Source organism: Podarcis erhardii (genome assembly GCF_964252035.2).
Source record: "Podarcis erhardii genome assembly, chromosome: 17".
Classification (NCBI taxonomy): Eukaryota; Metazoa; Chordata; class Lepidosauria; order Squamata; family Lacertidae; genus Podarcis; species Podarcis erhardii.
This window is the reverse complement of record NC_138515.1, coordinates 4,454,963-4,475,848: the sequence shown is the minus strand read 5'-3', so window position 1 is coordinate 4,475,848 and position 20,886 is coordinate 4,454,963. Positions and strand designations below refer to the sequence as shown.

At 49.3% G+C, this 20,886-nt stretch overlaps 1 protein-coding gene and 1 long non-coding RNA gene across 5 annotated transcripts in view; one reads left to right on the top strand and one right to left on the bottom strand.

Moving 5' to 3' along the window:
• Nucleotides 1-12,866, top strand: part of MAGIX (MAGI family member, X-linked) — a 34,431-nt gene extending 21,565 nt beyond the window's left edge. For 3 of the 4 annotated variants that reach the window (XM_081845089.1, XM_081845087.1, XM_081845086.1), the window contains 5 exons: nucleotides 4,811-4,960; nucleotides 5,209-5,291; nucleotides 7,345-7,488; nucleotides 8,265-8,403; nucleotides 11,666-12,866. In XM_081845089.1, the coding sequence (XP_081701215.1) occupies nucleotides 4,811-4,960; nucleotides 5,209-5,291; nucleotides 7,345-7,488; nucleotides 8,265-8,403; nucleotides 11,666-12,165 (1,016 nt within the window). In that variant the 3' untranslated portion in view covers nucleotides 12,166-12,866. Of the gene's footprint in view, nucleotides 1-4,810; nucleotides 4,961-5,208; nucleotides 5,292-7,344; nucleotides 7,489-8,264; nucleotides 8,404-9,098; nucleotides 9,214-11,665 lie in introns of all 4 variants that reach the window. The other variant, XM_081845088.1, reaches the window with a different exon arrangement.
• Nucleotides 2,195-4,456, bottom strand: LOC309332620. The gene is made up of 2 exons (XR_014152252.1): nucleotides 3,648-4,456; nucleotides 2,195-3,386 (listed from the first exon to the last, which is right to left on the bottom strand). It is a non-coding gene; the product is annotated as an uncharacterized lncRNA (long non-coding RNA).
• Nucleotides 12,867-20,886: the final 8,020 nt, after the last annotated feature.

Genomic DNA, 20,886 nt, shown 5'->3' with positions numbered 1-20,886 from the left:
TGTTCACATTGCAAATGTGTGTGTATGGGTGATGTTTATCTGTAAGGAACCGGAGTCACGACTTTAGCCTTGCGAAAGCCCTTTGGTCTTTCTAGTTCAGGCAAGTCAACTAATTTTTTTGGGGGGGGGGGAGGTGAAGCTGAAGAGCCAGTGAGGGTGTTATGTGAACCCACCTAAGAATGGAGGATATGCTAGAGGCCAGATGAGACTGAAAGCTTTTTCGAGGGGGGAGTTGTGGGCATGGTGCCCATAGCATTTCTGACTTCTATCATTAAAGCTACATTGTTCAGCAGAATATGGCTTTGATGTGAACTTGGGTCTCGTCCACTTTCTCTTGGCAAAGTTCATCAGCATCACCTGTTGTGTGGATGAGAAAGCAGCCGGAACCATCCTGGAGAATCCCTTTAGTGTTTAAAGGTTGTATGAAGTTTGTACTGAAGACAAGAGAGAGAGTGACTGTGTCTTAGGTTGTGTGTGTGTACGTGCATATACTATGTGAATTAAGGACATGAAACCAATGGATTTGAGTTGCAAGAAAGGAGATCTATCAGGTATATCTTTCTGATAGTAAGAGCTGTTTGACAGTGGAGTTGTCTCCCTCAGGAAGTGATGGACTCTCTTTCCTTGGTGGTTTTTAAGCAGAGGATGAATGGCTTTAGCTGAGATTTCTGTAGTGCAGCGGGTTGGTCTAGATGACCCTCAGGGTCCCTTCCAACTCTGCAACTCTTCAGTTCTATGATTCCATGACATAAGTGTGTCTGCTTGTGAGAGAGCCCCAGCACTGAGTTAAATTTTCAGGTTCTGGCAAGTAAACATTGACTGGAACAACACCCAGGGCAGGGTATGTGGAAAGGGGAAGCACATTTTTGGAACATGCTTGTGTTTTTGTTTCAAAGGCAGCTCTTGTTTTCAGTATTTTGGGGAGAGAAGAACTACAGGTATGTTCACCTTTCCCCATACTCCACATCCTGTGTGCTCCCACTGCCTTTTTTTGAAGCTCCACACTCATGATGTGAGCCACAGTCCACACCAATCCTGTAGTTCATGGGTAAGCAAACTAAAGCCCGGGGGTTGGATCTGGCCCAATCACCTTCTAAATCCGGCCCGCGAATGTTCCGGGAATCAGCATGTTTTTACATGAGTAGAATGTGTGCTTTTATTTAAAATGCACCTCTGGGTTATTTGTGGGGCATAGGAATTTGTTCTTTTTTCCCCCTTCAAAATACAGTCCGGCCACTCACAAGGTCAAGTTTGCTTACCCCTGCTGTAGTTCCTTGGAAAACACAGCTTTTTAAGCCACATTCATTTTGTATTTAAGAATGGCACATACATTTTAGTCTACTCTGAGTGGGCAATTTAAGAAAACAAACAATATTTTTTGTTCCTGAAACACATTTTAACTTTTATCTCCCTATAAACTAGATAGTGTTCCAGCTATCCTGATTTCTTTCACTTTTCCCCAATCTGCTCTCCCAGGAACTGGACAAGACTGGAGGAATAGCCTTGTCACTCACCTGCTTTCCACCCCTTTCCCTGCCACCGTTGTGGCTGTCATCCCCAGGAGGACGGGGAGGGGGGTTGACCCTTCAAGGACATGCATGCGTAACCTTGCTGGTGCACACAGTATTGCACAGATTTTTTAAAAAGAAAAAAAAAGTCTTCAGGCATCAGTGAAGCTGCCAAGTCCCTCTCCTGTTCCTGCCAGTTTCGATGGAGAACAGAGAGTCCGATTGCATCTGGGTCAAGTCACATGGCAGTGGAGATCAGCATCCAGAGCAGGCAGATTGGGGAGAATCTTCTTCCACATAAGCTCAAGGGGATGTAAAGATATTTAAAGTGAGAAAAGCACGATTTGTGAGCTTTGGTGATGCAAGGGAAGATTCCCGAGTGATAAGTGAGGTGATTCAAAATGCATGTATGATTAGCAGCTTTGGGTGAGAAAATTTCCTGGCAGACTGAGACCAATGTTATTGGGCGGACGCAGTGCAATGCTAGACTATGGAACTCACTGCCACAACAGGCAGCAATGGCCAACTGGAATGTCTTTAAAATAGGCAGGTTCTTGAAGGAGAGGGCTATTGAAGGCTACTAGCCATGGGAGCTGTGTTCTGCCTCCCCTGCCAGAGTCATGATGCCTCTTTATACCAGTTACTGGGGGCCGTTCCATCGGTTAAGTTGTCTTGCTTCTAATGAATTTCTTTTTCTTTTGTTAAATCGTTTTTATTAATTTTCCAATAAAAAACATCCAATTAACATATCAAAACATAATCCAATAAAACTAAAAAACTAAAATAAAAAGGGTCAAATTATCTTCCAAATTATAATTATTAATTTTGGGGGGTTTCCCATAGTCTGGACCTTGAAGCATATTTCCAAATCTCGGCCCTGCCTCTCCTCGTTGTTTCCATATTTTCCACATCTCGATTTTAACGCTTTAAACTTCTCTGTCTCTGGCGCATCTGATGAATTTCTTAAGTGAATTCCCCTCTCGAACTCCCAGTCTGGCACTCAACTCATGTGACTTCATGGGCAGAAGATTCTGGTGTGGGGGCCATAATCCATGGGGCAGCTGGGTCATAGCTGCAGTCGTCTTCAGCTGGTGGTTTAGCACTCACTGCTGCTTCACAGCCTAACCCAAAGCAGGCCTGTATAAGGGAGTCATTGGCACACCCCACAATTGCCTAACCTTGATTCCCACAGGTTCAGGTTGGGGGGGTCACAAGTGTTATAAGAATTTTAAGGTCTTATATATAAAATGTTCATAAATGTACCAAGCAAACACGTATATAAATATATAAACCACATGTCTGAAGCAGCACGGGAAGACAGTCCTGAAACCATCTTAACTCCCAAACTGACCAAATGTTTCTCTGCAAGGAGGGGAGGAAATGGAAAAAAAAACCTTCCCATTGTCTCAGGAATTAAGTAATTACTATCTCAGAGGAATGGCCAAACTCCCAGAAAAGGCAATCAGATAAGGCATTATCAGATAACCTGGCAGACAGGAAAAACAACAACATTCAAATTTCTGTTGTAGACTGTCTTTTCTGTGATGTAGGTATGATGTTTGTGGGGGGTGTCTTGGGCTACACCCCTTCTGTGATGTATGTATGATGTATGGAGGGGTGGTCTGGAGCTCGATGGCAGGGAATTTCAAAATGAATATATAAGGCCTTGCACACCATTGTTCAAGGTCCTCCTCCTTTCCTGCGTGTGAGGGAGCACCCTGTTGCAACAGTTTAATAAAGATCAGGCTTACTAGCTGCTTTGCTTCTCAATATTCTCTGGTTGGTCTCTGTTAGTTTCTCCTACCGATAGAGAACCTACAAAAGGACTCTATTTGGGCTCTTGGGTACCCCATAAGGGAAAAGGAGCAGGTCTTTTTACTTACCGTATTTTTCGCTCTATAGGACGCACCAGACCACAAGACGCACCTAGTTTTTGGAAGAGGAAAACGATTAAAAAAATATTCTGAATATCAGAAGCCAGAACAGCAAGAGGGATCCCTGTGCAGTGAAAGTAGCAATCCCTCTTGCTGTTCTGGCTTCTCTGATAGCTGCGCAGCCTGCATTCACTCCATAAGATGCACACACATTTCCCCTTACTTTTTAGGAGGGAAAAAGTGAGTCTTATAGAGCAAAAAATACGGTATATCACAAGCAAGAGACCTCAGCCAGGAGATAGAAGCAAAACAGCGGCCTGTAGGCATGATCTTTGTTGCTGCAACAAGGCTTTCCAGTACCGTAGAGATGAAGCAGCCAGAAGCCCCGCGCAATGGTTACATCCGTATTTTAAAGTTTCCCAAAGTTTCCCATAATACCCCTCAGGATGCATCATCAAGACATCATAGGTATGTGACAGAAAAGGTTTGGCCTCAGGTAGAACCTGAGATCCAGGCTTGCCCCTGAGACTCAAATATAGTCTTTCACACATACGTGAGTTAAGTCAAATACACCCCTTTGTCTTGTTTTCATCCCACTACGGGGTGGGTAGGCATTGTGATTGAAATGGTTGTGATTGAGATGGTCTGACACTCATCATGGCAGGATATCATCTGCCATGACTCCTTGGGAAGGTCCTGCTGATGTTGGGATTATGGTGGGCTCACTAACCTCCCCTTAGACATCACCTGGGTCCTAAATGCCATTGGAACTGAGAAGATTGATACAACGATGTGATTTCTGATGAATTTCTAAAGTTTTCCTCCTGAGGCAGTACGTAGATACGTTTATCAGTGAATTGCTACATTTGGTAATAGGCAGCAGAGGCTCCTTTTCTTTGCCTTGTGCTGTGCTGTGGAGAGGCAAGGTTCATGGGAGGAGGTTTCTCACCCCACTTCCAATTCCAATAACAGCTACACCAGCAGCGCTGTGGCTGAAGAATGAGTCCCCAAATGGACCTTGGGGCTAATCGTGTCTCCTAGGTCTGAAAAAGTCAAGTAAGGTAAAGGTAAAGGGACCCCGGACCATTAGGTCCAGTTGTGGTTGACTCTGGGGTTGTGGCGCTCATCTCGCTTTACTGGCCAAGGGAGCCGGCATACAGCTTCCGTGTCATGTGGCCAGCATGACTAAGTAATGGTAAACACCATTTACCTTCCTGCCGGAGTGGTACCTATTTATCTACTTGCATTTTGACATGCTTTCAAACTGCTAGGTTGGCAGGAGCAGGGACTGAGCAACGGGAGCTCACCCCGTTGCGGGGATTCGAACCACCGACCTTCTGATCGGCAAGTCCTAGGCTCTGTGGTTTAGACCACAGCTCCAAAGAGTGGGAGGCCGTGCTTTGATCCATCTGCTCTCTCTCCTCCCAGCCAGCTCCCTGTTGCCCCATCCAGAAGAGGGTCCCTCTCATCAGGAAGATGGTGGGCTCTTAGCACGGCTATCCCACGGCGATGTCGGGGGCATCTTCCGGCAGGCGGGGAGCCGGGTGCGAATGAGGGTCCGGAACCGCAAGGATGCGGGTAAGCAATTGCAGTGGGCATTTGGGGGAGGGGATGGTGAGTGGCATAAAGTGAGGAGCAAAGGAGCCTGGGAAAGGTGAGCAAGGGTAGAAAATGGGGGTTGGTGGGAGCATTGTAGAAGGAGGCCTGAGGGAGGAGGAAGGGCAGGCGCAGAGGGATGGATGGATGGATGGAAGGAAGGAAGGAAGGAAGGAAGGAAGGAAGGGGAGAAAAGGTGACTCATGCTGACTCTTTCGATTCACTTCCAGGAGTTTCCAGCGATTTGAACACAGCTGATATTGATGTAGGCGAATGTCCCCGGAGCCCCACCTACCGCCTCTCCCAGCCCCAGGTATTGAAGACCCTGGGAATGGGTAGCTGGGGACCCTGGATGGGGAAGGGGCCTTCTGGGTGCTAGGTTTGAAAGGTGCTCAGAAGTGGGGGAAGATGGAGCTAGAGCGAAGGGTGAGTCAGGGCTGGCTGGCAGGTCTATGCCCCAGGCAAGGACTGGCCCTGCAACCCTTTTCCGATTCCACCCTTGGCGCCTTGCAATTATATCCCTGCTGGCCTGTGCCACTCAGTTTCTTGTGTCTGCAGTGACCTGTGGGCTCCATTGTCTTTGCCCGCTCCACTGTTGCTGCCTGTGAGAGATCCAGGATTGGTGGAGACTTCACTTTGCATAGGGGAAAGGCAGACCTATGGTTATTGTGAAGAAAAACGGTGTCGCTCAGTCAAGGAGCACATGCCTCCTGACAGTAGTTATAATAACCACAAATTAATGTAATAAAGATGGGGCAGGTCAGACAAACAGAAGTACCGTATTTTTCGCCCTATAGGGCGCACTGGCCCATAGGGCGACCTAGTTTTTTTTTGGGGGGGGGGGAATAAAGAAAAAAAAAAATTACCTCCTCCAGGCACGGGGCTGGGGCGGGGGAAGCCCAAGCTTCCCCCGACCCCAGCCCCCAGAACAGGCTGCTATCCGCAAGCCTTGGGAGCCCGGCGGGACCCCCGCCGGGCCCCCAAGGCTTGCGGATAGCTTCCTGAAGCCTGGAGAGCGAGAGGGGTCAGTGCGCACCGACCCCTCTCGCTCTCCAGGCTTCAGCGAAAGCCTGCATTCGCCCCATAGGACGCACACACATTTCCCCTTCATTTTTGGAGGGGAAAAAGTGCGTTCTATAGGGCGAAAAATATGGTACTTATTTATGCTACGACACAATGCAGTAATAGCCACCTTGGAGGGCTTTAAAGGGAGGTGAGAATGGCTACAGGTTGACCCGATGGCTTTGTTCTACCTCCAGGATGATGGGCAGGGAAGAGATGAGCTAGAAAATCTAGTACGTTGAGAGATGAAGTGACCTGATTGGGTGTTGTGCCACCCTAAACCATAGTCAGCTCATCTCTTTCAAGAATTGGACACAGTTCCTTATCCTGGGTCATATTTTACAAGGGATGCCTGCCCCTCACTTCCTTCTATCTGGGTTGTGAAAGAGAAAGCTTCTCTTGTGATACCTCTGCATCCTAATCTGTAGAAGAAAGGAGCAAATGGCTTCGTTTTAACATAATGACTCACGAGCCACTAAATTCTAGTTTGGATTAGGTTGCTGGGTGTCACCCTAATTCTGGTTCAGTTCTGAGCCAAGTGGGAACGCCGCCACAAGGTATGGCGATGCCTTGGCATTGGCCCCTCACACGTAACTGCACTGGTGACTTGCAGGTGTGAATGTACCATTGCAAACCTATTGCCACAGTCAGGCACCTTCCATCAACTCCTGCATTCAGGTGTCAACAGGCCCTTTAGATAGTTTTGAAAAAGGACTGGGGAAATTTGCAACTATTCACACCTGTTGCCCATGTGAACCAAGTGGAAGCAGCCGTGATCTAGGGCAGTATTCCTCTTTGAGTATCAGATGAGGGGAGGCTACAAGAAGGGGGATGATTACCACCCTCAAACCCTCCTTGTGAGCATAGGGGCCAACTCTATGGGGCTGATGACACCTCAGCTCCCCCCAAAAGTATGTGAGGACTGGGCTGCGATGGTGGAAAGCCCTGTCGGGACTCCCCACAGTGGTGGAGGACCCAACCAGGCCTTCCAACACACAATAAGCCCCCAAAGTCAGCCGTAACTTGGCGCATACACTTGTGAGCGCTCAAAAGCACCCATGGCTGCCGCAGTTGGAGACAGTTTGCTTCACTACAGAGATGGGGAAGCTGTGTCCCTGCAGATGTTGCTTGGCTGCAGCTCCCACCATCCCTGACTATTTATTGTGCTGGCTGGGGCTGATGGACTCCAACAACACCTGGAAGAGCCACTGCTTCCCTGCCCTTGCTGTACCCCATAGTCTGATACAATAACTCGGGGCAATCCTTATACCTGCCTTTGTGGTTTCTCGCTCTCTGCTCTTCAGGAGACTGGCCAATATTCTGTGGAGCTGCAACGAGGACCCAGCGGCTTTGGCTTCAGTTTGAGAGGCGGAAGTGAATATAACATGGACATCTATGTCTTGGCCCTCATGGAGGGTGGACCAGCCCAGCAGTGTGGCAAGATTCAGGTATGTGATGTGGTCTGGGAACACCCAGTGCTGCGAGCAAGTGTGAACCTGGCTGGTTCCTTGAATGCGAAACCACTAGGAGAGCCTCACCCCAGAACATGACAGAAATGTGGTTCTGCTCTAAAAATGAGATCTGTGAATCAGGTAGTGCCCAGTTACCATCACCCACGAACTTGCTAAGTACCCTTAAGCAAGACACTAATCCTCAACACACATTTTTCCCCCCACCAGGGATAATTATATTGGCCTACCAGACACACTTTAAAAAGAATACACAAGAATAATGCATGTGGAGCATTCTGAACACTCAAAAAGTGTTACTTTAATGCTGCAAAATGAGATTATCAGGTTCCCCTGAATGGGCACCAATATGTGTGTGTTCTGTGTGGAGCTGTGCATATTCTATATTCAGCATATTCTGCATTCAGCATTATTATTATTATTATTATTATTATTATTATTATTATTATACCCCACCCATCTGGCTGGGTTTCCCCAGCCACTCTAGGCAGCTTACAGCACATAGAAGATAGTAAAACATTAGACATTAAAAAATTCCCGCTATAGGGCTGCCTTCAGATGTCTTATAAAAGTCAGATAGTTGTTTATTTCCTTGACATCTGATGGGAAGGCGTTCCACAGGACGGGCGCCACTACCGAGAAGGCCCATTATTGTCATGCCTATCCAATGGGTGGAAACACATTGTGAAATCTCCAGAACAAAGCAAAACCCCAGCCAGCTCTTGGCAGTGATGGTGAGTTTTACACCATGGCAGGTGAGCGACCAGCTGGTAGAGATCAACGGAGAGCCTACAGCAGGAATGACGCATGCTCAAGCTGTGGAGCACATCCGCAACGGGGGGAGCCGGATACGCCTGGTGCTGAAGAGGGGCAACGGGTTTGTTCCTGATTATGGTACGTCCATGGTCTTTTCTGCCCATCCCTCTCTTCCTCCACAGTAGAGATAGGTTCAAGCCGACCCCACGGTTAATGCAACACGTGAGAACTGATCACAGGGGAGATGGGATGGCTCAGGTGGAAATTTCAGGTGGAAATAGTCTGGCACGCTCCCTGCCCCACCAGCAAATTTTCCCCTGACCCTTAAGGGAGAGGAGGAAAACCACAATTAGTTTCTCTGTTTCTAGAGAGGTGCCGTAACCCAGGATGATAGGCCTTGTAATGGACTTCTCCCAGTTTCTTTAAAAATATGCTTACATGCTGCTTTTCTGAGCAAAGTCTGTCCAAAGGGGCTTACAACAATAAAAAGTATACATACTAACACTAAGGACAAAACAGATTTTCAAAACTCCCCGCCTTTTCTCTGCAGAGAGGCAGGTTCTGGGTCTGCAATATTCACCCCCTCTCTCCTCTTCTTTTTTCTTTCCTGCCCTGCCGTCCTTCGTCCGTCTGACCCACCATACACCACCCCGACCCACTCATGGTGTTGTCTGACCCCCCTCCCCCCCCCACTTCTCTCCCTAATCTGTGCCAACCTCACCTTAACCTTTTCTGGTCTGCTTTGCCTTCCTGGTCTGTGATGGCTCCATCCCCTACTCCCGGTCTGTGCTGGCCTTGTAACTTCCCTATCACTTCCTCTCTCTCCCCCAAAGTCTCCATCTGTCTCCGCCCCACAGGGCAGCCGCTGGCCAGTCTGGCTCTCTGCGTGACCAACTCCCCCCGGGGGGAGCCCTGCTTCTGCCTCGTGGGACGGGTCGAACATAAATGGTGGGTGTCCAGCCCCCAGCCGGACCAGCAGAACCACTCAGCCCAGTCCCTTTCTCTCCCATAGTCTCCCAGGGAATCATCCTCAAACAACAAGAGCAACGAGAACTTTGCAACAGGTGGAGCCACCTCTCCTTCTTCCCCTCACTTCCCACCACCACATTAGGACCCTTCCCTGGTCTCCCTGGTCCTGTTTCCCCAGCAGCACCCCAACAGACCTCCCCCCCCCAAGCCAAAGCTGTGTGTATTCTGCAGTTCTGCACAAGTACAGAAAAGGAGCAGAATTTTGGTATGAGCTGCATAATGCAGCCTCTTCAGACTCCCGGGCTGAAGACAGACGTGCCCTTTTCATAGCAAGGGGGCACGTGTGCATTCTGTCCAAACATTCTTCCATTTTGCAGGGCTGATTGCTAAAATAGCAGAAGCCAGCCGCGAGAAGTAGTGCTTGGTTGGTGGTTGTAATGTCACAGAGCCAATTCCCCGCTTGCAATCACTTGTTAAATTGCAAGTCTTGGCTGAGTGACACATTATAATTTCTCTTTTAATAGCAAATTCCTTACCCTTGGGGTTTTGAAGACCGTCTTTAAAGCATGCGGATAGTGCTTGCTAAAAAAAACCTTAAAAGGCAGATACTTCTGTGCCTTGCGGAGGCCATTGGCTAGTAGAAACAGAATAAATTATGCAATCTAAATATTCACGCTTGCATAATTCAGCTTTCACAGTGCAGAATTGTGATTTTTTCCCCGTGTGCCCTGGCCATAGCTACCATTGACTCTGGTTGCCTCCCCCATTTTCCATTTCTCACTGATTTGTCTGGAATTCCTCCTCCACATATTAGCACGTTGTGAAACGTTCTAGACCTGTCTATGTAATACTGGATTCCTCCCCAAACCTCTTTCCAACTTGCTGTACCCACCTAGCTCCTCCCCCGCCCCTAGAAGCCTCCCTCCAGCCCAGCTAGGACATACACAAACCGCCCAAGTGCCATGTTGCCAAGCTGGCCTGTGGTTGCCAAGCTGACCCCAAGGCAGAAGGAAAGCTTGGATAGGATCCTGCCTCTAGAAGCCCAAAGGGCAGGAAAGCAGCCTGGGAAGTGTGAGGACGCTTCCCAGGGTTTCTTGGAGGGAAGCCACAACAGCTGAACCACTTTAAACTGGTAGGGCAGAGAGGCCTCCTCAGTGGAAAACATTGCAGAGGCAAGTTCTCATACTCCTAGAGCCTAGATCTAATCTGGAGACCTCAAGGGGCAGTAGAAGAAACCCAAGGGAGCGCTCAGGGAGATCCCAGAAAACAGCAGATCTCTCCCCCCCCCAATAAAGCAGCCTTCCCCAATCTTGAGTACCCATATATTGTTTGTGGTGCTGTGGATTAAACCACAGAGCCTAGGACTTGCCCATTGGAAGGTCGGCGGTTTTAATCCCCGCGACGGAGCGAACTCCCGTTGCTCGGTCCCTGCTCCTGCCAACCTAGCAGTTCAAAAGTACGTCAAAGTACCTCCTGCGGGAAGGTAAACGGCGTTTCCGTGTGCTGCTCTGGTTCGCCACATGACCCGGAAGCTGTACGCTGGCTCCCTCGGCCAATAAAGCGGGATGAGCGCCGCAACCCCAGAGTCAGCCACAACTGGACCTAATGATCAGGGGTTCCTTTACCTTTTTACAACCCCCATCATCCCCAGCCAGCATGGCCGCATGGTCAAGGATGATGGGAGATGTAGTCCAACAACACCTGGGGACCAAAGGTCAAGGAAGGCTGCCCTAAGGTTTCAGAGATGAGGGGTCGTATCAGAGTATCCTGAGGGATGTGGATTCCTGGGCAGAATTCGACGCTGGAGCTCCACAGCGTTGCTCCAAGGCAAGCTTCCTCAAACGCAGCCCTCCAGATGTTTTGAGACTACAGTTCCCATCATCCCTGACCACTGGTCCTGCTAGCTATGGATCATGGGAGTTGTAGGCCAAAAACATCTGGAGCGCCGAGTTTGAGGAAGCCTGCTTCAAGGAGTATTTTTTAAATATAGCTGGTGATTATTTTAGGTAATGGAGAGGCAGCCGCATTCCACATTCTGTCCTGTCTCCACCCCACCAGTATCTGCCCGCCCTGGCGCTACCTGCCTGGCCTTGCCCAGAATGCCAGCATTTTGAAATCAAACCTTGGCAACTTTACCCCCAAGGCAGGGTGTAGCTTGGGATGAGAGGTTTTTCTTTTGTCTCCTTTCTTTTTCAAAACAAAACCTGCACTCCATGCAGCCCACCTTGCCTTATACCAGGCGTAGGCAAACTCGGCCCTGCAGATGTTTTGGGACTACAACTCCCATCATCCCTGACCACTGGTCCTGTTAGCTGAGGATCATGGGAGTTGTAGTCCCAAAACACCTGGAGGGCCGAAGTTTGCCTATGCCTGCTGAGGAAGGATGTCTTCAGGGTCTAATCTCTCCTGTTCTGTGTTTTTCTCCCCCCAGACCGAGAGTACAGTCAGAGCCCTGCCAGGTTGCAGCAGGCGCCGGAGACCGAGGACAAAGGCAGGCACCGGCACCGGAGAGCAAACCCGCCTGGGGGTCCCCAATATCTGGGTCAGCCCCCCTGTGACGGGGGCAGCCGGGAGGCATCGCCCAGCAACAAGCAGCGGCTCCAGCTCCAGCTCCCCAAAGCCCGCCAGCCTAGCTGGCCGCACCGCAGCTCCACCAAGGCTCCAGGGGAGGAAGACGAAGATGGAGAAGGGGGCTGGAGGCTGCGGGAGCAAGGGAAGGGCGTGGAGGGAGGAGGGGACAGCTGCAAGCTCCTCTCCCCCAGGCCGAGCAGGAAGCTGCGCTCAGACCTGGTCCCTGGTCCCTGGCTGGTGCCCAGCAAGGAGCGCCTGTCGCGGGCTCTCTGGGGCGTCTGCATGGGCCAGGGGGAGGAGGAAGAGCAAAAGGGGGACTCGGGAAGAGGGAAAAGCATGGAGGTGAAGAGGCGCAGCTAAACCCAGCACTCTTTGCGGCTCCACAACGCAGAACTACTCAGTGCCTGGGGCAATGGCCCTGTCCACCCCCATCCGGACTATGCAATATGATTTTCTTTTTTCCTTTCCTTTGCCCGCTCCCCGTATTCGTACTATGCAATGGCAGCTTCCGTCTTGCGCTCCCCGGCCCCCATCCATACTATGCAATGATTCAACACAAACACAAGCCTCCTTCCCCACCTTTCTTGGGATTCTGCAAGGCAATCTCCCGTTTTGCTGCTGCTTCTGCCGCTCCCAAGGACTGCGGTGGTAACATCCCTTATGCAACCCCCTACCCTGGGCAGTGCTACTGAAGCTGCGTTGTGAAGATCCCAGGGGGCGTTATGAGAAGTTTTCTCCAGGGAGAAGATCCATAATGGCAGACAGAAAATGGGCTTGCCTGCGATTGCCTACCCTGCAATGCCTAGCGCCAGAGGAGGGATGGTGGCCATGTCCCAGGGCAGTGGTGGCGAACCTGCGGCCTAATATGGGCAGCCAGGCCTATTTTATATATGATGTCAGGCACAGGAAACTTCAAACTATGGCTTACAGCGACAGAAGAAAGCACCAGGTTTTTAAAAGGTCAACTTTTGCCTGCAAAGGCAGGAATTGGAAGTGCACTTAGGGTACACTCCTTATTCTTCCTTTGTGGCCCCTGATCAAAATTTGTATGGGATTGTTCAGGAATGCAGGAGAGGATATGTTGTTTGATGATATCCTTTCCAACTTGTGTTTACAAGTTCTATAATTTAGCAGAGTAACATTCCCCTTTTAAACTTGCACAGCGGATGCGTTTGTTCAGGCTCGTTAAAGCCTCTAAAATAAGTTTCATTGGTAATTTCCCCTTTAGGCCCTCATAAAAAGATAGACATGACACAGTCTTCTTTAAATGTATAAAAAGAGTTTACTCACACATTCTGTTCACAAATGGATCCTAGAAGGCAGACTTAAGTTACAAAAGTAATATACAGCTGGAAACTATCCCATAAGGAGACAGCTCCTTTGTCCTCTCTTGGCTGCATCTTAGGCTAAGCAGATGTTGCTTCTTTGATTAATGTAGTCAGAGAGAGAGAGATGGCTGACCAGTCCTGCTCTTTTGTTACCTGGGCAGGTGAAGTGACGGCCACCTTTAGTCACATGCAGAGGAAGTCTGTCCCAGACTAGGAGAAACAGGAAGTTCCGACTGGCTGGTCCAGACATCCCCTTTTATGTCCACTCTAGGGATGTTGTACTTGACTGCTCTTGTGTTTCACATCCCACAATTTGTCTACTTGCACTGGCATGCTTTCGAACTGCTAGGTTGGCAGGAGCTGGGACAGAGCAATGGGAGCTCACCCCGTCATGGGGATTTGAACCACCGACCTTCCGATCAGCAAGCCCAAGAGGCTCAGTGGGTTAGACCACAGAGCCACCCGCATCCCTTCAAAATTAATATTACCAGACGTCAGGTGATTGACAGCAGGGTGGAGCTTGCCACTGTCAATGCGGCTGATGGAGGGGGCGTGTCACCTCTGGATCACCTGACACCAGGTGATTGACAGCTGCTGCGACTGGCCCTCCATCCACATCCATTGCTGCATCCAATGGGTCTCATTGGGACTTGGCACAAACCGAAGGTGCAACGCTGCCAACAACAAGCCCAGAATGTTCTGTGGGAGGCACACTGGAAGTCTGTCAGCAGTTAGTTAACGGGAAAGGGTTTCCCTGAGACTTGATCGTTTGAAAACCGCTGACTCAATGTTCCATTCACAAAATCCATTGAGGCTCGGTAGCAGTTAGATTGTTGGGGAGCCCAGGGTTCGAATCTCTGGGTGACCTTGGGCAACTAATTATCTTTCAACCTAACCTATCACTCAGGCTGGACACGGGTGGCACTGTGGGTTAAACCACAGAGCCTAGGACTTGCCGATCAGAAGGTCAGCGGTTTGAATCCCCGCGACGGGGTGAGCTCCCGTTGCTCAGTCCCAGCTCCTGCCAACCTAGCAGTTCGAAAGCACATCAAAGTGCAAGTAGATAAATAGGTACCGCTCGGGCGGGAAGGTAAACGGCATTTCCATGCGCTGCTCTGGTTTGCCAGAAGCGGCAGAGTCATGGTGGCCACATGACCCGGAAGCTGTACGCCGGCTCCCTCGGCCAATAAAGCGAGATGAGCGCCGCAACCCCAGAGTCGGCCACAACTGGACCTAATGGTCAGGGGTCCCTTTACCTTTACCTTTATCACTCAGGCTTGCTGTGAGGATGAAATAGCAGGGAGGAACTAGGTATGGTGCTTTGAGCTCCTTGGGTATAATTGCAACAGATTAACAAACAAACCCATTCCATAGTGACTCATCTACTAAGGAACCCCTAAGCACCTGTTGTTGTTTTTTTGAAAAGCCCACATGTTTCAGAGGATTCTATAGAATTACTTTAGGGCATGTAGTCAGTTACCCCACACAAGCAAAGCACATTGCTGGAACATGCCCAACACTCCTCCTTTGCAGGGAAGTTGACAGTTGGTTGGAGTGGGCAATTCAGGGGCAGCCTCTTCTGCCATGACTGATCTTCTCCCAGAAGACTCATGTGCTCTGAGGGAACCTCTGGAGCATGATTTGAAAACCACCGGTCTAGTGTCGCTTATCACATCACTTCCCATGACTGTGCAGTGTGGTCTGTGCCACTCTGCTGCTGAACCACCTCCCCTTCGCTGCCCCTTTGCCACAGTTCATTCTCCTTCTTCCCGCAGTCTGTGCAGTGGTCCACCAGCCTCACGGACCTTTCTACTCCACTGGTGCCTCAAGCCACCCTACGATTGCATGGGCTGGTGATCCTTGCCCAGCCGCTCAGAATGCAATGGTCCTCTTCACTCTGCTAGTGCCAACCATGGTGTGCATGAGAGCCCTCATGTGCTAAAACGCAGACTTCGCATGCCATACGGGATGCCTGTGGCTCAGAAGAGCCATGTATTTCTGTGCCATGTGCACACCCACACATGCCACCACCCATTGCTATGAAAAGAGTATAATATATAGATTCTTGTTAATTGGCGAAGGAAAATGTATTGTCCCAGGCAAGTTATTTCAGCTTCTCCTAATCAATCACGGGCACCGTTTGCTCCTACTAGTGAGCATTGTTTGGCCTTCTCTTCTGCAAAGGCACAGCAAACATGGGGTTGTTGTGTTGGTAAAGGATTGTGGGGTAAAGAAGTGAGACAGCACACTCCTAGGTTTTTTTTGCAGGTGGCGTGATGGAATAAAACGAGAGAAATTTACAATCTAAATTTCTCACTACTTTTTTTTTTAAAAAAACTGTGGTTTCACATTGCATCTCCTGTTTAGCTCTCAGTTCCTTCTCTGATATATATCTGTGCGCAGACACTTCACAGCATATCCGGAGGTGGTGCTAGCACAATCCTGGGGCACACAGGCCAAAATTGTGCCTTGTGTCACCACCCTTTGTCTGGGGAGGGTGGGGGGGTGGGAGGTCATACGCATTGCATGCTGTATGCAAAACATGAACTGACATGAAATGTGCATGTGTCCACAGGGTGCATTTGGATAAACTCTTGGCAGGGCTTCTGGCTTTATACAACACTGGGGAGGGGGATTCACATAAATGGGCACATGTAAGACAAACCCATGGGGAGATGCATGTCAAAGGCCATGGCACACCTAAGAAGCCCAGCCCCATTGCATTCAGGAGGCCTTCAGTGGACCCAGCATTCAAGCTTGAAACCCACCATGCAAAGCCCCAGAAGCTATCTTATCATGCAGTACTACCACCCACACAATGGGCAAAGAGGTGCTGGGTCACAATTCTTCCTGGAGAAGACCTCAGGATCAAAGTATCCTCCTGGCACCTATTTCCTGGTGCATTTTTAGGAGTGGGTCATCTCAGAGGTGAGAAGGAACGGCTCACTTCACGTGCTCAGAAGCATTCTGCAATCCCAACCCACAGTTTTAAGCAATGCATGACATGAGAGTCTTAAGGCTCTAGGACCTGCCCTGGTTGAACCCACACTTACAAGGACTGAAGTTGGTTCTTCTACTGTTCCACATGTGGAAATAGCTGGCTTTTGGCTCACCTGATAATTGTGCAGGTGCCATTTGGAGCCTTTTGGGTGTAGGTGGGAATGTCAGTGGCACAAGAAATTGCTTTAGATATTTCTGGCAGTGCAGTTATGCCATAGGAAATGTTCTTCTTTTTAAAAAAAATAAATAAAAATCTTATAAAATCTATCAATTAAAAGATTCTGATTTTGTTTTAAAAATTGCTTTTGGTTTATTGTCTTCGCTTCCTCAAACTCATAATTCATGATCAAGGTTCTGAACCCTTTTTAGGGATGCAAAAATCACTGCTTAGGCTTGGTGAACTCGCTGAATGAATCAAGAGCAATAAGGTGAGCTGTAGTTTGCAGAGGATAAGAAATCCCCCAATCCAGCTTCAATCCTGTGAAACAACAACAGCGACAACAACAACAACAACAGTTTTTATGTTATTATGTTTTAATATATGTTGGAAGCTGCCCAGAGTGACTGGGGCAACCCAGTTAGATGGGCAAGGTATACATAATAAGATTATTGTTATGGAATAGGACATCCCTATTTTCCTTGGAGAAATGTTGGAGGGTATGTAACTAGGCTTTGGGAAAGCGGTGGGAGGACTCTAGGACCCTGTCATCTTCCCAAAGCCCAGTGCCTCACCTGGCTTTCGCAATGAGGTATGAGGGCTGGGGCTGGGGGGCGTCAAATGTTGCCAAGGGCTGTCAAAAAGGCCCCAAGGGCCACATGTGGCCCTGAGACCACATGTTGCACCATCCTGGTCCAGACTAAAGAGTTGGCAAGGAAGTCAGAAGCCCTAAAGCATGGGTAGGCAAAGTAAGGCGGGAGAAAGGTTGTTTCCTGCTGCTCCAGAGAAGCGGACACGGAGCAATGGTTCCAAACTACAAGAAAGAAGATTCCACCTAAACATTAGGAATAACTTCCTGACAGTAAGAGCTGTTTGACAGTGGAATTTGCTGCCAAAGAGTGTGGTGGAGTCTCCTTCTTTGGAGGTCTTTAAGCAGAGGCTTGACAACCATATGTCAGGAGTGCTCTGATGGTGTTTCCTGCTTGGCAGGGGGTTGGACTCGATGGCCCTTGTGGTCTCCTCCAACTCTATGATTCTATGATTCTAAGGCCCGGGGGCCGGATCCGGCCCAATCACTTTCTCAATCCAGCCTACAGACGGTCCAGGAATCTATTTACATGAGTAGAGTGTGTCCTTTTACAGTCATACCTCGGGTTACAGACGCTTCGAGTTATGGACCGCTGAAACCCGAAAGTACTGGAACGGGTTATTTCCAGGCTTCGGCGGTCGCGCATGCGCAGAAGGCTAAATCATGCTTTGCGCATGCACAGAAGCACCGGATCATAACCCGCGCGTGCACAGACGTGCCACTGCGGGTTGTGAACGCTGCGGGTTGTGAACGTGCATCCCGCACAATCACATTCGCAACCCGAGCGCCCACTGTATTTAAAATGCATCTCTGGGTTATTTGTGGGGCCTGCCTGGTGTTTTTACATGAGCAGAATGTGTGCTTTTATTTAAAATGCATCTCTGGGTTATTTGTTGGGCATAGGAATTCATTCATTATATAATCCGGCCCCCCACAAGGTCTGAGGGACAGTGGACCGGCTCCCTGCTGAAAAAGATTGCTGGCCCCTGCCCTAAAGTGAAGATATGGAGAAGCGCTTCAGTTTCAACCTGCAGCCTGGAACACCCCATCGAAGGAAACACCACCTTACAAATCAGAACACAATTTCAATGGCCAGAGACAACTCCTGCTCTGCTGGTTAGATTGGTTTTCTAGGAAAGGCTCCTGCCTGCCACCTCATAAACTGGTTTATTCAGCATGAATTTCCATAGCCTTGGGAAGTACCATGTTGTTCCTTCCAACCCTAAAGGGTTCCCAGACGTCCTCGTTTCCCGGGGACAGTCCCTGGATTTGCAAATAAGTCACCAGACAAATTCCATCCCCAGAATGTCCCTGGATTTCATCTAATGTCCCTGGGAAACGCAGCAGCGGCGGTCTCACCAGCCCGGAGCAGTTGGCTCTGGCTGGCTTCAGGAGCTGCTCAGAAGTCCCCATATGATGGTGGTTCAGGGTCTCTAAGATGCAGCTGCCTCCACCTTCCCTGACCCCAGCAACTAAGCTGAGAAGGGAGGCTTCATGCTGCCTATCAGAACAGCCTCCCAACTCCGACTTGTGCAAGCAGGCGGGGCAGGGATCTCTCAGTTAGGCAGTGGGAAGCCTCCCTTCCCAGCTGAGGGATCCCCGTCCCCTCCCGCTTGCACGCAAGTAGGAATGGGATTGGGGCTGCTCCAATGGGAAGGGAGGTATCACGCTGCCAAAGCCTCGCCGCCACCGCTCTCGGCCCTCCTCCGCCTTCCATGCCTGACCCACTGCTTCCCCACCACCACCACCGAAGAACCAACAACTCAGGGGCTGCCCAGGCTCATGGAGAAAGGAGATAGAAGCCTCGGAGGAAGTGGCGCTTGAAGTCAAGGCAGCGGCCGCCCCTCTGCCACTGCCATAGCTGCAGCATCAACATCCCAAACGTGTATTTAGGAGTTCCCTTCCAGGACAGACTTTGCTCGTGTGCTCAAGACATCGATTCTATAAAACATATTTTGCTGCACTGTGCAAAATATGAGCAAGCCAGGGCTGAACTGATATTACCCTTGCTGGTACCTTTCCTGGGAAAATCAGAGGCTCACTATGTCAGGTTCCTACTGGAAGACCGGACAAACGCTAGAACATTAGCAGTGGCAAAGTTTTTATCGGTGGTTGCAAGAACCAATGATCCCTAACTTCAAGTCTGAAGTTTAACCTGGAAGTAGGCTGTCTGAATTGTGAATTGCTTTGTAACAATTTGTTGGGTCTCTGGACCGTAATAAAGATTGATTGATTGATTGATTGATTGATTGATTGATTGATTGATTGATTTAAAGTGTCCCCAGATTCATTGAAAAAAATCTGGTAACCTTATCCCAGAAATATATCTGAAGGGGATGCCTGCCAGGGGCCATCTTAGGCATATCTGGCACCGTGATGCAAAGATCCCTTTGGCGCCCCCCACCTCCACCCCCATGTTTCCCTCTGGGCGCGCAGCAGCTGGAGGGCAGCTCCTCCAGCAGGGCAGAGGCTCTGGGCACAGCACGGCATGGCAGAGGCGGGTGAGGGCACCGAGTTGATGCCAGGAGGTGCCGCGGCCAGACTCCACCTCTTCCCTGGCACCCTTCAGAACTTGGCGCCGTGGCGCTCCACTAGCCTCTATGGCTAAGACGGCCCTGATGCCTGCCCTGAAGCCCTCTGCTGCAGTGGCTGTCACAGATTTCAGGGGGACACAGATCCACTCGGCGCCACCAAGACAGCAGACTGTTTGAAACTGGCTGTGCAGGACACAGCAGAAACAACTCAGCCACTGCCTTGCCACTTGAAGTGCAGAGTACAATCTTAAACAAGAAAAAGAAGCCGCTCAGTCAGCACATATTTACCACCCAAGGATTAGTCCAATTAATCTATGAAGACCAATCCTTCCACTGTGTTCAGCCGTGTCCCTGATGCTTTGTTAGGGAGGTGGATCGATACTAGCTGGAGGTCAGACAGGCCCCCTCCCTGTTGAACTTCCAGCACTTGCTGAAGAATTCTTCTTTATTCCGGCAAGCATTTTAACAGAACTCAGATTATCATTTTAACTCAATTTTATATTCATTGTGCTGAGTTTTTTGTACACCGCCTTGAGGCACTGTAATTAGGCAGTGCATACATTGTCGAAACAAAATAGAATGAAGTGATCGGCTGATCTCTGCTCACTGGGTACTGCAGGATTTGACAACAACAACTCAATGTGTCTTAAACGTTGGAGAATCTCTCCCCTGCTTTCACAGGGTGACCTCTCAGAGGGAGGGAAAGGCAGACTGTTCAGAGCCAGATCTGATGGACTCATCTACACAGCTGCAAATAAGACGTTTTAAATGTGTTGTGAAGTGTAATACACAAATGTGATGTTAGGTGGCCACAGTGAGCTATGCAAATTTCAATATACTTTTCAAAACATTTTTTAAAAAAACACATTTTCACAGCGTTTTTTTATACGTGTGTAGATTCCACCTAGAGAAAGAGTAGGTCAGAGACAGGAGCTAGCCAAAGGTGAAAGCGCTTGGGGTGGCCCCTTTCTGGGAATTTGAGGATGGGTTAGTGGATCTACTTCCTGCTGTTAGGAGTCTTACATTGCTACCATTGCACTCCACTTTTAATTTTGTCAGTGAATCCACAACTATGGAAATGACAGCATAAATATCCAGTGCACTCTCACCCGTGGGAAACTAAATCCTGAACTGTAACTTCAGAGAAGTGAGTGTGTTCTGTTATTATTGCTGTTTTTAGGAGGGTTTGGGATGCCCAGGAACCAATGGCGTCTAAGTTTTAATGGCTAAGCTTTTGTGTCACTGGGGCAGTGAACTAATGAGAGGGGCAGAGGAGGAAGTTTAGTTGTTGGACACATTAACCATTAGGGAGAACCACATTTGAGATTAGGACTTTCCTAAAAAGTTAAAAAGACAGCCTCAGCTTGCTCCCCCACCTCTTCAGATCAGTTTTGTGGACTTGAGAGAGCTAGGTGTAAAATCTCATCTTGGTGTCATCTTCCCAGTTCAATCCCTACCCTGCCTCGCCCATTT